The sequence below is a fragment of the Sycon ciliatum genome, chromosome 4, assembly GCF_964019385.1.
Source record: "Sycon ciliatum chromosome 4, ocSycCili1.1, whole genome shotgun sequence".
Classification (NCBI taxonomy): Eukaryota; Metazoa; Porifera; class Calcarea; order Leucosolenida; family Sycettidae; genus Sycon; species Sycon ciliatum.
The window spans coordinates 4489502-4506128 of record NC_088646.1 but is presented as its reverse complement, the minus strand read 5'-3'; the positions used below and the strand labels follow the sequence as shown (position 1 = coordinate 4506128).

General features: G+C 49.1%; 1 protein-coding gene across 1 annotated transcript; it reads right to left on the bottom strand.

The window, feature by feature from the left end:
- Positions 1-585: 585 nt before the first annotated feature.
- Positions 586-15934, bottom strand: LOC135814027 (regulator of G-protein signaling 22-like). Its single transcript, XM_065327071.1, has 18 exons — positions 14845-15934; positions 13268-13302; positions 12850-12909; positions 12223-12576; positions 11521-11679; positions 10775-11076; positions 10344-10514; positions 9804-10014; positions 8766-9047; positions 8151-8252; positions 7006-7200; positions 6341-6442; positions 6128-6178; positions 5635-5859; positions 4753-5001; positions 3776-3937; positions 2590-2778; positions 586-2408 (listed from the first exon to the last, which is right to left on the bottom strand). Exons 1-18 carry the CDS (start codon positions 14864-14866, stop codon positions 1221-1223), a joined length of 4059 nt encoding a protein of 1352 aa, XP_065183143.1. The 5' UTR covers positions 14867-15934; the 3' UTR covers positions 586-1220.
- Positions 15935-16627: the final 693 nt, after the last annotated feature.

Sequence of the window (16627 nt, the reverse complement as noted above, 5' to 3'; positions counted from 1 at the left end):
GTGGTACTATCTTTCGGGGAGTAATTTTTTATCGGGGGTAAATGACACGCAGTGGGAAGCCTGCGCAACTCTAGTGTCCGTGCATATGATGTATGCACTGTACGGTGTCTGTACATGTAGGACGGGTACGAGCTTACTATCTTTCGGGGTGATAACCTCGGCAGTGGAAAGTGTATTTTTTATAGGGGGTACTAAGTCATTGGGGAGAACTAACTTACGGGGAAATACGGTATGTGGGTGCGAGGCTACAGAATTGGAGAAAAGTGTGCATGACAAGGGCTGCAAGAGGGGGGGGGGGGGGATGATAGAGCTGGGTAATACTGGCAGGGGAGGGAGTGATAGAGCTGGGTAACCATGGTAACTGTGGACATTATTTAATTGTGCTCATTGGCCTATCCGCATGGGCATGCTCAGATTCCAGTGCATGGAAGAGCATGATCGAGGTTTCCGCTGTCGATTATGTCCCATGCCACCTGACCAAAACCACCGGCAGACGAAGCGACGTTACAGGGAATGAATGAGAGTTGGCTACAGTCAATGCATTGCTCGATTCCATCACCAATTGAGGGCAGCTGTGTGACCGTGTTGAGATATTTAGCCTGTTTGAATTCTTTATTCTCACGATGTCACCATCGCCAATAAGAGATAGTTGAACCCATGGCTGCATACTAATGGGTTAGGATATCACTGATGTCCAAAGTTTTGCAATCTAAAAAATGATCGTCCACAATTATCGGGTTAAGGGTTTACCAGGGCATCAGCAATATTGTCAAAATCTTTTCAAAATGTACCAAAAATGAAATTACCGAAATCCGGTGTTAGCAGTTTTGATGTCAATAACTTATTATGGAATGGTGGTGGAGGATATAGCACTTAGTACGTGTAGATCTTGACTGTAACGTTAGCTGTGACTTCCAGCCAGTCTGTTGGAATTGTTATAATTATGCAGATGAGTGACAAGCAACTCTGCTGGTAACATGTTTGTGTCTGTATACTTTTAAAGAATGCATACAGTTACAGTACAGCATTGCACAGTACACAGTGCACAGTGCACAGTGCACAGTACACAGTGCACAGTACACAGTACACAGTGCACAGTGCACAGTACACAGTACACAGTGCACAGTGCACAGTGCACAGTGCACAGTACACAGTACACAGTACAGCATTGCACTAAGCTGCTATACATGTACATGTCGGCAAATGTTCACATTTCGTCTTCATCTGTTCCACGCGGCCGCGTATCTTTCGTTTTTCTGGCCATTCCGCGAGGTCATTGTCGTGGCGAGAGTTTCCACAAAGTTCCCACCGGTGTTCTCAAACCAACAGTCTTCTTCATCATCAAAATGAGGTGCCGGACAGGAGAGATTCCCCATGTCCGCCCTGGACTTGTCCAAAGAGCAGACATCGATGCGCATCGGGTATGACAGTTCTCTAGAGTCGGCATGTGGCTCAGTCACTTCGTGAGACTGCGATGCTAGCCACATCCGTTTTGTTGTGCCCTCTCGGAGGCCCAGGGGGAATCGATTTGCTACAGGTTGCCGCATATCTAACTGACCACTCCAGGAGATCGATGAAGCTGGAGTTGCAGACAAACTCCGTGCATGTTTGCGCATGAACAGTGGCTTTCGCCAGCCGCTGCTGTCTCTAACTCGACTCAATGCACTGCCGTCAGGCTGCGTGAGTGACTGGTCTACGGGTAGAAACACTGTTGCTGGCATTCCTAGCGACCTACCCTTGTCGGACTGAACACGGCGGTGGCGATACTGTCGCAAGGTTCCGGCAGCTGGCTTTCTGCTAGCGGCACTACTCCATGCAGCAGCTAGTGTCTCTACGGGCATAGCAGCCGGTTTCTTTGCCACCGCTCTGCTGTGTGCAGCTCCTGCAGGCGCTGCTCTAAGTCCAGTGTGGGAGACGCTCAATGACCTTGTGTTTACGGCCGGCAGTGTTCTTGCGGTTGGTACTGCGGCGAGGTTTCCCTCTGACCTGGACGAGGGCATGTGAGAGCCATGCTTTCGGCTGGAGTTGTGCATCAGCGTGGGCGGTGTGGGGTGCCTGTCCTCCTGTTCTGCCATCTGCTGCTGCCTGAGTAACTCTTCCTGCTTCACGCGCTCCTGTTCCTGTAGATACTCTGAATACCGGAACGCGGCAGGCTTAGCATCCTCTTTCGCCTTCTGATCATCATCCAGGATGATGATCCTGTGGCTCTTGGCCTCGGCCTGCCTTTCCTTATCACGCTCTTCCTGCATGTGCTGTGCGGCCAACTTCCTGGCTTCTTCCTGGCGATGCGTCTTCTCACGCTGCATCTCGGAAAACGGCAGCGGGCTATCCGGGTTTTCTTTATAGTGATTCGATCGCCAAGTCGTAAACGCAATCCATTCCGGAAATAGAACGTCAAATACCTCAAGCTGCATTTAATCACACCAAGAACACCAGCACCGACAGGAATCCATGAGATAAAATATTTAGACAAGAGTAGGAAGATATCGTAATTGATTATCACCAAAGCCGCTACCACCATTTCATAAGAAAGCTGCGGGGATACAAAACGGCAAGGTCAAGTGCCAGTTGCATTGATTTCCAGCTCACCTGCACAGATTGGAACATGTATGGCCCAATCCACCGCTCAGAGGCTGCTCGGGTGGTCAGACACTCGGCAGCCTCTTCGCTGACGGAAACGGCTACTGTCGGCGGAAAGCAGGAGTTCAGGAAGCAGTTGACAATGGCGTGCGCCTTGGAGCACATCAGTGCCTTGGATGCGTGATGATGGCACAGCAGCTGTGCACATGAAACCAACAGCAGTACATTTGCAAGCAAGCAAGCACACACACACACACACACACCATTGGACCACTGGACGCCCATCGCCGGAGGCGATGATAGCGATGCTACAGCAGAAGCCATAGCAACTTGTGCTGGGATTGCACCATTCAACAGCTTGCAAGGCTGAAGAATTGGCCGCCACTATTCAGCCTGGTCTACACCACACAGCAATGAAGTGGCTTTTTCTGGCCAGTGAATCCCTCACACACACACGGAATCAAATTCGTTCCTGCACTTGTACATGTTATACATGCATCAGATTCACTTCAGCCGTATATCAGACAAAATAGATACACCAGAAAGGCGTAGGATGGACTTCATTCTCGTATATGCTTACCAAGGAGTAGTAAAGTAGGTATTTTACTACTCCCTGATGCCTACAGTATCCTCCCCAGTGCATGTACCGTATTTTTCCGGTTGTAAGTCGACCTTTTACGACTAAAAATAGAAGGAGAAAGGGTGGGGGTCGACTTACAACCGGGATTCGACTTATAACCGGGAACTATCAGAATCTTACAAAAAATGACCTGCCCTGCATGTATGAGTGTACCATGTGTACACATGCTTGCCAGTTTATTGGCCTTTTTCAAGGATTGGGACGTTATACCCTCCAATAAGGAATGTTTACATGATTTGTTGATGTGTTAATAGCAGGGAGTGGTTGGTAGTCCTTCGTTGGGTGAAAACTTTAAAACGCAGAATCGAGACCTCCGGATACGGGGGTCGACCTATAACCGGGGTCGACTTACAGCCGGTAAAATACGGTAGCGGCTAACCCATGTCCATGCTATAGAATACACTCACTCACTGCACACAATACTACATGTCAATGCTATAGAATACACTCACTCACTCACTGCACACAATACTACATGCCCATGCTATAGAATACACTCACTCACTGCACACAATACATGGACGTGCAATGTGCCCGGCATGGACATTTCCTTACTTTGAATCGTTGCACTTCGATCCAGAAGACCAAGTTCTTCTCCATCTTGCCGCCGCGGATCTGCAGAAACTCCAGAAACTCTTGGGCCCGCCGCCGGTCCTTGAGTGACTTGCGAAACAGCGCCACGTCACGCATGTGCTGTGCCTGCTTCTGATTTACAGTCTGCAGATGAACACATGCACAGAGGGTTGTAGCTCCCACATCTATGGTGCGGTGACCGCGTATCAGAGCACATCCTGTGGTGTGGTGACCATGATTGTATCAGAGCAGCACATCTATGGTGTGGTGACCATGTACCAGAGTACATCTGTGGTGTGGTGACCATGTACCAGAGTACATCTGTGGTGTGGTGACCATGTAGATCTGCCACCGGCAACCTCATAGCCATCATGTTGACTATGTTGACTTTGTGCTACCTACGGCGGTTATTTGCTGGTGACGTGGTGACCCGACTACGCTGACTGTGCACGAACTATGCGCCTGTGCACATGTATGTTGCATGCTCAGGTACAGTACATGTTAGCTGCATGCTCATACTCCTTGCTTCAAGCACAGTAATGCATCCTAACTTGAACTCTTTCCATGCTGTGTAGCCAAGCAGCAAAGCATCTGGCCCAATTGTCGCCTGGTCAAACTGAGAACATTACACAGCGCCGTGTTTGCCGGCTCGCACTGAATGCCAGTGATGTTACGGACTCCGTGCACCTTCAAGGGTACGTGGACGTGTCCCGGGCCAGAGCCGAGATACACAGCCCAACTCGCTATCCCAGGAATCCCCATACGATCCGGCCCATGCCTGACCAGCGCTGTGTACTTGTGTGCGCACTGCGTAAACACAATGTAGGCCATTCAGTGTGTATTTGTGCAAAGTGTGTTAACAGATCCATGCAGCTGAAAGCAAGTATGATTTGTAGCACCATCATATTCTGCATCATTCACATCATCACATACAGTATGCACATTAATTCCTGCCGTACCTCTTTCTGTTGGTTGTCCTTTTGCTTCTCCTCCTTCTGCCCCTTTCTGCCAGGCTTGCCTTGCTTTTTGTAGTCCATGGCACCTGGGTACTGATGTGTTATGCGCTTGTAGGCCTCTGTGTTTGTAAACCTTGGTATCCAGTAATGTTGCAATCGCTGGAGTACAATCGATTCGACGTAGTACAGGACATCTTTACTCGGACGTGGGCCGACTAGATTCCGGCGTTTATAATCCGCAACGGCCGCGAGCTGGGCAGGGGGACAGAGGAGAACAGTTTGCCGCTTGGTTCCAAATGCATTGCTATCGTAATATGGGGTGTGTGTGTGTATCTGTGTGTATGTGTGTGTGTGTGTGTGTGTGTGTGTGTGTGTGTGTGTGTGTGTGTGTGTGTGTTTGTGTGTGTGTGTGCGTGTGCGTGCGTGTGTGTGCATGATCATGCTCCAACCAACACAGCCGTGTGAATTGCAGAAGTCCTGGATGATTGAGCCATTGAAATATTCTACTCTTCGTCCACATACCCCAAAAGCACATTTCCCACATAGAAAGTGGAGTCCTCCGGTCATTTCCCACAGAAGTTATTACTGACATAAAAAGGTACTACACCGTAGATGACTTCCATTGCTCAAACAGTGCTCAAACAGTGCTCTATACAGAGCTTGCCAGCACAGAAGCCAGATTGGTTTGTTGCAAATGCGAGTTTCACGCTAAGTGATCATCAGGAAACATAAGCTTGCCAGACAATCGCTCAGAAGACTAGTTTTTGACTTTGTATTGAGCTACGGCTAAGGTCCTTTAAACACTACAAATCTAAACAATTGCAAAGGCTGACCACTGAATTCCCAGCGCTTGTTAGTAGTTAGCACTGTAAACGCCGGCATTACCTGTTCTAGTTGTTGCTTGGTTGCCGGGCTCTTCTTCAGATCGTAGAAATAGTCTTGTGTCAAATAATTGTTACGGATCAACTTTGCATAGTGTGCCTTCTTCCTCTCGTCCTGCGTGTGGCGGTAGCTTTGAAGACTTGACCAGCACATGAAATCGTAACTACCTAGAGGCCGTTCATTCAGGAATGCCTGGAACTTGGAGAAGATCTGTCGGTGGCGAATGATCTGAGAGAGCAGTCAGCGGGAAAGAGAAAGAGAGAGAGAGAGAGAGCCGGAGAGAGAGAGAGAGAGAGAGAGAAAAGAGGGGAGGACAAGGGGGGGGGGGGAGCACGGCGCAGGGGCAGGCGAGTGATTGGTTACAAGGTTCCTCTTTTGTATTATTGAAAGGCCACATGATATTGCTCACCACTTTATAGAGATTAGTGATGGGTTGAAAGTTTAAAAAGCTTCAAAAAGAAACAGAAGAATCAATACACGATGAACTTGTCCTTACATCTTCGAATGTCATCTCCGTGCAAACTGGCTCTGATGCTTGCGCATTTGTCTAGCAATCACAGAACAGAAAAGGAGAATGAGCTTGTTTCACGAGGCCTATCCCTCCCATGTCTGTGTGAGTATACGTGAATTCAAGGAGAAAATCTACAAATGTACGTTCTGGGCAGCCATGCAACAGTTGCAACTAAAGTCCTTGACCTGGACCTCTCACCTTCGTGCTCCCCTTGCCATCCAGTGGATCACCATCCTTGGCGCCTGAACTACTCGAAGGATGGCTGTCGGCAAATGTGATTGATTTCTCGTGTCCAACACTCTGCAGCATGTCAACATAAAGGCGCGGGCGATGGCACACACACGACAATAGAGACCAGTTATTATTGGACTAGTGTTGCCCGGCAGTGCACCAAGGCCCTGTCTCTTGCTTGTCAACAGATGGCAATACATCATCAAGCTACTACATATAACATGTGTGACACCCGTATACCCAGCACCCGTATACCCAGCACCCGTATACCCAGCACCCGTATACCCAGCACCCGTATACCCAGCACCCTTATACCCAGCACCCGTATACCCAGCACCCGTATACCCAGCACCCGTATACCCAGCACCCGCAGCACCCGTATACCCAGCACCCGTATACCCGTATACCCAGCACGTGATCATACAGTTTGCTGTTTGAGCATTTTTTTAAACTACATTCACATTCACGGAGCTCTAAGCTGTCACTCACTCGAGCCTGGCAAAGCAATTGACAAACCCCGCTACTATTCCCCTAACTGGTTGCTCACTGTGTGAGTGTGGCATGCAGATGCTTGTGCATAATTATGTATTTTATCCAACAACACTCGGGTATTTTATGATGACAAGCCTCACCGCTCTCAGTGCAGTCTCATCTTTCTGCAGCAGGGCAGCATAACACTCCTCCAGCCACACTAGCAGCTCCTCTTCCACTTCGTCGAACAGCATCTCCAGCGGCATGCTCATCTCGGAGCAGAACAATCTGACGACTTGGTCGCTAAAGGGGATGTGGTGAGGCGCATTCGGAAGTATGTACTTGGACGCTATGAGCTGCAGGGACCAGCCGTACAACACACAGTACGCAGAGTCGTCCAATTGTCAACCGATGATATATGCCACAAGTATACAAGCACATTAACCAGAGAACGTGTCCAGTGCTCGTCCTTGCAACGCACACAACCCTATAGCATACACACAACCCTATAGCATGCACACAACCGTATAGCATGCACACAACCCTATAGCATGCACACAACCCTATAGCATGCACACAACCCTATAGCATGCACACAACCCTATAGCATGCACAAAACCCTATAGCACACACACATCCCTATAGCATGCACACAACCCTATAGCATGCACACGTCCCTATAGCATGCACACAACCCTATAGCATGCACGCAACCCTATAGCATGCCCACAACCCTATAAAATGCACACAACCCTATAACATGCACACAACCCTATAACCTGCACACAACCCTATAGCATGCACACGTCCCTATAGCATGCACACAACCCTATAGCATGCACACAACCCTATACGCATGCACACAACCCTATACGCATGCACACAACCCTATAACATGCACACAACCCTATAGCATGCACACAACCCTATAGCATGCACACAACCCTATAGCATGCACACAACCCTATAGCATGCACACAATCCTATAGAATGCACACAACCCTATAGCACACACACACAGCCCTATAGCATGCACACGACCCTATAGCATGCACACCGCCCTGGCATTCACAGTGCAGATCTGGATCCACAACTACATGTACATGTACTTGACAAGCAAAGCTAAGAAAGTACGATTTCATGGACCCCGACACATGTACTTTGAAGTATTGACATACAGCATGATGCAGGTTTGCATGCCCATGTATGTTCGGTTAGGGAATCTGGACTCCAAAGAAGACTGTGCATACGCACTATATCCACTGTCTCCACAGTACAAAGTTGTCAACAAAAGTCTACCACCTACCTGTGCCTGTGCCTTTGCTTCAGTGGCTTTGAAGTGGGCGCGTTCGAATGTGCTGTTGAACGCTTGGATGTCACGCCATAACCACACAAGGCTAGTCGCCGACTACAGCATCAAAAAACCACACCGTGACCAGCGCGCACCTTAGTTACAATGGGTCATTCACCAATCAGTTTTGGTGCAACACACCTGGTTTGGGGGTACACACATCTGCAATTATTGTCTGCCGCAACGTGGTAGATTACACCATGGATGTAATCCAACTGCAAGAGGTGATCTGCTCCGCTCCTGCCCCGGCATGCTGGTAGTAAAGTTCGGAGGCAATCGTGATGTGTTTGTGTGTGGGGGGGGGGGGGGAGATGGGGAGGAGGGGGGGGGGGGGTGCATGCATACTCATATCAGTCGTGTGTGTGTGTGTGTGTGTGTGTGTGTATGTGTGTGTGTGCGTGCGTGTGTGTAAGTGTAAGCGTATGCCTATCTGGCTCTAGAGAGACAGTAACATCCTGAAGCAAATAGACAGCGGGATGCAGAGAAGCTCACACTTAAGAACATGCAAGTACATGCATACACATCGCAATGCGCACGTGTGTAAACGCGAATCACACATGATCTAGTTACCGGCTGATCATCACCATCTTCTGTTGCACTCTCAAGTCTGGGAATGAGGTACTCATCTGTCAGGTTCAAATCACTTTCCAGGGCAGATAACAGCTTTGCACGCACAGTCCCCCCCACCAGTCCCCGTACTGCTGACACATCCACTTCACGGTGTTCGGTTGAAGCCATGACAGAAGAGGCGCCATAGCTCTGATCTGCTGACGATGCTGCACTGGATGTGGACCCTGTCCACTCCCTTTCCTCCCAATTTCCAGCTGATGGCCTTGCACCATTGCTTTCAGTCTGATCACAAGGGGGAAGCCAGGGAGGAAAACATGAAAATGCACTTAGAAAACAAAGTGAAACAGTTTTTTAAATGAAGAAGGCTCGCTGATCTTCCCATCATAATGACATGGTTTTACGCAGATGAAATGTTGGCAAAAACCGCTGCCAACCTCCTCTAACTCTTTCGTTCTCTCATCACCAAGCCCAGCAAGCCCAACATTGTAGACCGTGACATTGGCTGCAAAGAGTAGCAGCATGCAGCTGATCAGGAGGGCTATGCACCACTGGAAAATTGGAAGCGCGAGCGGTGTATAATGCAGCTCTATTTAGAACAGCCAGCCTCAGAGGCAGGATCAATTCACTGGCTTGTGTGCATAGTACAAGGTCCAACACAACACATGCACGCACACCAAGAGTACATGAAAACCAGAGTGTGCAGCTTGGGGCCTTTTCTGCTATGGGTGTCTGTCACGGCGAAATTCCGTGATTACATCATATTTGGCCCAGATCTGAGGCGGGAAATGGCGTAGTGCGTACAACTGAGCTGCAGTTGTGCAGAAAGAGACCTGCTTGAATCCTGCTTGTAGGCACTACATCACTAAAATGATGTAATCACGGAATTCCGCCGTGACAGCCACCCATCCGAGCTGCACACTCTGGTTTTCATGTACTCTTGACGCACACGCAGGAGTCGTACGCTATGAACAAGCAATAACCCCATCCTCTTTACTTATTTCTGTGCACCTTGAGCTCACAGCAGCAACGGTTCCTTACCCGGGATGCCCCCGGTCTGGAGGAGGAGAACGAGCTGATTGTCCTAGCGCCACTGTAGTCTTCAAACCGGTACTGAGTTTCCGTGAATGGCGAGGCTGTCTCGGAACGCAGCAGGCTGTCTCCTCTGTTTAAGCTGAGTTTCACCGTCGGCAGTGCTGCATTCTCGCAGCTCACCATCTCCCGGTATAAATGAAGAAGATAGCGTGGAATCCTAGCCAGATCATCGCACATAGAAAACGCACGCAATATATAAATTATTTATTAGCTTGAGGCAATGAAAAGGGAATTGAGCAGAGTTGCCATGGTTACATGAATGCACACATATTGCAAAAGAAGGATCCACGAGCAGAATTCGAAACCCAACGCCCATGTCTTTCCGGGACATTGCCCTACCAATTAGGCTACTGGAATCACACGTACCCGTGGCTTCTTCTTGCAACACAAGTGCCCAGTTGCCATGGTTTCATTGGCTTGCCAGAGATCAGCACAGTGAGTGAGTATACTGAGCACAGTACACCCTGTACAGCAAACAGCACCTACCAGTAGCTGTAGAGGTTACACGCCATGACCTCTTGCAGGAATCTGATCACACTGCTGAGGTCGGCGCGCGTGCCGCAGCTGCGCAGTAGCTCAGTGGCATGCAGTGGCAATGTCAACACGGTGCGCACAGCGTCCGTCCGAATGCAGCACATTTTCAGGTCGTCCAGCATCCTGCAGCACCGGCCAAGCATTAGCAAAGACTCAGTCTCAGTGTTTAGAATTTTAGATAAGGGTGATTGCTAGCAAGTAAGAAAGGCAAGCACCAAGTGACACATATCCTTATTTAAACATATACCCATGCATACTATGGTATGGTATACAGCAACAGCATGTTCAAACACTGTAGAGAGTACAGTGTACCAGGCTGGCAGCCACTTCAGTAGAATGAATGAGCCCCTAAGCACTCAGCCCTGCATCATTCATGTACTCACCTGCCTCGGTGCTGCTCGTCATCAACTGCAAAAGCTCTCTGAGCCTTGATCCAAAACTCCCAGCACACAAATCCGTTGGTGTCCTTCAGGAAGTCCGCAAACGCCTTCATGCTACGGACGTTGTCCAGCTGAGCACGGCTAAAGGCATATCTGCTTCTTTGAGCCAAGTCAGGGTCGACGCGGCCGGGGTCCATTTCACTAGCTTGAAATGCGGACAGCAGGTCTTTGCGCAGACGAGGGTCGGATAGGTCACGGCTAGTGAATGCAGTCTCCTGGTCCAACGGCGTTGCTGTCTTCCTGGCCTGCATGGAAAACCCAGCCCCAAATAATAGGTTTTACTCCCAGGCGTTGCCAAAGGCGGCTGACGTTGCGCAGTGACATAGTACGTCTGGCAAAGCCATGGTCCAGCAACCTTTAGCGTATGTGTGCGGGCGGGGTGGTGTTCGCCTACACCACGTGACCAAATGAACATTGGCGAGCAACTGACATGTACTTGTCCTGTACCATCATACCATAAATCCTATAAACGTTATTTGAGATGCTTTGGCGAAGCCATGGCTCAGTGATTGAATTCACTAGCTCAAGCGAAACCGCCAACCCACGCTGCATACTTCAGTACGTGGTGCCCATATAGACATAGCGTGTATTGGTTAAAATGGCTCAAGTGATTATGATCATAGCTATGCCAATATGTGTACTAGCCATAGTATGCCGGAGTACATGCACAATCTACCGTGAATGCTCACCTTAGCTGGTAGTGCTCTCTGTGCTGTATTGCTGATCTGTGGCGTCTTGCTCGCTGTCAGAATCTTGCAGAGCAGGTACTGGATGAACTCGGTGCTCTTCTGGAAGCCGGGTAGGCGGTTCTGCCGCACATACTCCATTCCTTCAACCACCTGCAAACTCTGCACATAGATGTGGTAAAGAGGGGAGGGGGGGGGGGGGGTAGCTTTAAGACACTGTGATAACTAGATAATTAAAAAAACTTTCCGGTTGTGCAAGATCCAGACCACTATTAGTTTGCATCGATCAGTGGCAGCCTTTGGCAGCCTTTGGCAGCCAGTGGCAGCCAGTGGCAGCCAGTGGCAGCCAGTGGCAGCCAGTGGCAGCACGAGTTTTATGCAAGCTTTACGATGGTTTGGTTTTACAAAGTAAGTGAGATTTCTATGAGTTGTGTCTACCGAATCAACAGTGTGAACCGTTGTTTGAAATACAATGTACCATCTTCTTCCAGTGAGAAATCATCTTCGAACTATGTTGCTATGGTAATGTCAAATATTTTAATTGCAAAGTTCAAACCCTCCTGGATCTTGAGGTGCTGGCTAGATCACAAGTTCACAACACTTCCCCCAGATTCTGGTAACCAGTAGCTCTTTGTATTACCAATATTTGGTTTGCAAGACACACAAGGGGACACATCAACGCCTAACAGCTGCAATAGCACTCACCCCAAGGAACGTTTCCTCGGTGACAAAGTCTGCTGGTGGCTGCGGTACCTCTGTGTCCACATCCTCTGCGTAACCCTGTCTCGACAAGGATCGTCGAGTTTTTCTGACGTCCACAAGACCCGACACGGCTACTGGCTTCACCTGCTGTTTGCGTGTCTTGGTCCACCTGGCACTAGATGCTGCCCTGGGGCCAACACCTTCATCTCCAGACTTGTCAGGGCCATCAGCCCGACGTAGACCTGGCTTCGATGCGGGCCTTTGGAACTTCGCATCGAATGCAGTGCCCCTTGCCGTCGACAGGAGTTCTTCAAATGCATTTGTCCTTGCGTTGAAAAACAAGTGCACGCCAGTGGCCTGAAGTAGAAGTGAAAGGCAAAGCATATCAATAAAGCATCATAACAAATTGGCAGTGGTGATATGATCTACAGCTATTACTCATCATTGCTTGGAAACACACAACACCGTGACATACAACGCGCACACCAAGTAAACAAAACACACCAGAATATGCCGGGTCATACCGTGACAAGCATGTCACAGTGTACAATTCAGTACAGACATTGACTCGAATAACACAGGGCAGGATGGGCGGCCTCACTGCACTATCCAGCCACTCGTAGTACTCACAGGGTTTGCAAGGTATGCATTCAAGTAGTCAACAAACGTGGTGTCTCGAAGGAGCTGTACCTGGAGTACAGGGATAGAGAATGAGGAAAACAAGACAACAGCAGCACAAACAAATCAGTTTCACGCTCTTTTCCGTCGAAAGTGACGCCCATCATACGACTTTGGTTACTCCAGGCTGTGACAGCCAAATATTACAAATAGGTATGCATCATGCGAAACCTCTTTTTAATACATGTACTATGCCATCATAGCTAATGTTACCATGGTGATGGTCACATGACTATGTTCATGAACATGCATAGTAGCAAGATGATATTGCAGTGCTAGTGGATGTGCATGCACCACTAGGGGTACATGAAGGGAAATAACACTATACAGTACAGACCCTCCAACAGCGGCAGGCAGTACATGCACTTACAAACGCATCACTGTCCTCCAAAGCCGAGTCCAGATCTGCACAGCCACAACACAATTACACCACCATTGATTGCTTTAGTTGTAGTGGAAACAAAGTCTGACCTAGCCTAGCTTATGCACGCATCACCGCACATGAACTTGGTGTGTATTCACAGCTATGCTCCTGTGCACTGCTGTAATAGCATCACTGACGGCTCTAAAATTGGACCAAACAGATTGCGAACTTACAATATTATTTCTGTGTCTGTGTCCTTTGCTTCCCTCAAATTAATGAATAGGACTTGTACAGTAAAATTCGCTTATAACGACACTCGGCGGCACTCGGCGACACTCGGCGGCACTCGGCGGCACTCGGCGACACTCGGCGACACTCGGCGGCACTCGGCGACACTCGGCGACACTCGGCGGCACTCGGCGGCACTCGGCGGCACTCGGCGACACTCGGCGGCACTCGGCGGCACTCGGCGGCACTCGGCGGCACTCGGCGGCACTCGGCGGCACTCGGCGGCACTCGGCGGCACTCGGCGACACTCGGCGGCACTCGGCGGCACTCGGCGGCACTCGGCGACACTCGGCGGCACTCGGCGACACTCGGCATCAAAAAAGTGTCCTTATTCACGAAGTGTCATTATACCCAAAGTCTCATTATTATGTATTACAGTTGGATGGGACTTTGCTCTGGGCATGGAAATTCTGTCGTTATTCGAGAATTGTCGTTATATCCGCAGTCCTTAATGGCGAAGTTGACTGTACACATTTTTAAGTCCACTGCCTTACCGTAGGCTTGCAGTCAATTCTAGTAGAAAACAGCTGTTTGATGCAGGAGCAACACAACGCCGTAGTGGATTCCTGGTGCTCCACGATGAGAAATACTTGCAGTGTGATATCTTGTGTCAGGACTTGTCACAAACATGTCCTTTGTTTATCACCCTGAGGTTAATCCCTACTGGCCATTGCAAAGTTTGCCAATGCCCCAACACTCTTGTCGAGCCAAGGATGATACCAGCAACATTCGTTGACAATCCCAAATAAATGCTCACTGGTTTGAGGAAAAATGCAAACGGGAAAAGTCTGAAGGAAAATTGACTGTGTGACGACCAGGACTCGGACCAAGCACCTTCGCTTGAGGCCAGCGATGCTCTAACCACAATCCCATATAACGGAACCATTTCCATTGGTGAAGCGTTTCCGACATGCCTTGTCAATTTCAAAAATGGTAGGGAGGTGTGTATGCCACAAAAAAATATCCGGATAGACGAGAGAACCGGATAAGGCGAACACACATACTGTATGTATGCATGACATATGCTGTGAATCGTTAACCAACTATTTTCTTCTGGATGGCGAGGGATCCGGATAAAAATTGAAAGAGAACCGGATAAGCGAGGTCTAACTGTATGATCAGCCCGTGGTCACCGGGAGAGTGAAACCCGCCATTTCCAGTAACGCAGAGCTGTGGTCGCCATCGTTCTGATATTTCTTTGAGGTCAGATCACATTGGACGCAAGTGCAGTCCGTATACATGTACTTAGCCTGAACTAGAGCACGCACACTCACACGGTCTCTGGACTTGCTTACCTAGCTCTGATGCGGACTTCATATCAGTGCAGGGTTAGTAGGTAGAAAGTAGTTGAGTTGTTACTCAGACTCAAAGTCTGAGTCTGCATTCACTGACTTCGTGAGACCAGCTGCCAGGCTGTATATACCGTGCCCTCTGCTATCTGTAAAGCGATAGCGACCCAAGTCACTGTGGCTAACGACGCATCACTTCATTGCTGTGACCACTGAGTTGAGTTGGATGGGCTGGGGTTAAAATAAATTATGTTCGGTAGTCAGTGAGGGCAATAACCCAGACACCAAATCATCACATTCATCAGCGCTCACATGTCACTCGTACGATCGTCAGTCAACTCCCAATCAGGGCCATGTCCGCTGTAGGCCCGTTCTTTCCGTCTTCAATTGAAATCAATGAAGCGTTGCTTTGCAGAAGCCAGATAAGGCGACTAGACGTATCGATACTACGTCGTTGAAGGCATCTAAACTACACCGTCACAATGACTTTATAATAATACTAATACTTCTGCTCGTGAATCACGGTCCAGCTCGACGTGGGATGGTACGATCCGCTTCACACTACCGGTATACCGCAGAGCACTGTGTGCTGCAGCGAAGATCTCTCTCTCACGAGTCTCAGCTCTCTTGATCAGCACCAACTCCAAACCAGTCCACACTCTCGTTGCAGGTTCACTCACCACAGATAGTCAGTCCACAGCCGGCCAGAGAGAGAGAGAGAGAGAGAGAGAGAGACTGTGGTTCCGAACGATCAACACTTCATCAGTAACGGTTCATGCAATGCGTGGGTCACATAGGTACCGGTTCTAGCGGCAGCAAGAAGTAATAATTAGTTTGTCTAAAAATGTACTGTACTCTGTAGCCTGACTCGCAGCTCGGTCGGTGACGATTCGCCTGACAAAACAACACCCCCTGGATCGCTAGGGTACTAACACTAACACTAACAGCTGCTCTTCTTCACCCTGTAGGCGGTAGCTCTCTGCAACTCATGACTCTCCACTCAGACTCCAGTCCCCAAGACGGATATGATGGGTACTTGGTGATAGTGACGCGTCTAGCTCGATGTCGCTTAGGTCAGTTGGGACTAACACCAGTACATGTAACAGTAACACCAGTCACCAACACTTGCAACAACCACCGCTCAGTGCTCAGTGCTCACACTGCACTGGCAAGCTGATGACTGTTATCAGGGTTATGTGTCTTGTTTACACACAACTAACTACTTCACAAGTACATGTACATGACTTGTACATGTGCAGTGAGCTGAGCTCATTATCATGAGCTACTTCGGCATTTTTTGTTTATTTCGCACCTACACTTGACATAGTCTCATGCAAAATAATGTATTTTTGTCTCTCTGTAAGTGTAGTAACGCCCACATGGCCATGCACCTGGCTGTACTGACTGTTATCCTGCGCAGACTTCAGCACAGACAGTATACTAGTAGTACGGCAGTGATATTCACGTTCTGAATGCTACGAACTACTTGTGTCAGTGGCAACACACAACAACCTCACACTCACACTGGCTGCCAAGCTCTTCATTGTGGTCATGGTCTCGACGCAACATCATCTTCAGACTTCACTCAGCTCAGCGCTGCGCTGGCTGCCAAACGGTGAAACCCATTACATGTTCATGAAGCAGCAGCCCGAGCAAAAAATGACTTGTACTACCCTTGCCTTGTTCAGTTGTTGTGGCCCAGTCAATCTACTGTATGCATCTGTCTGTACCGGATTCGGAGTGTCTTGTCGACGCGTTTCTCCTTCTCTGAATCCCTGGTGACCTGGTG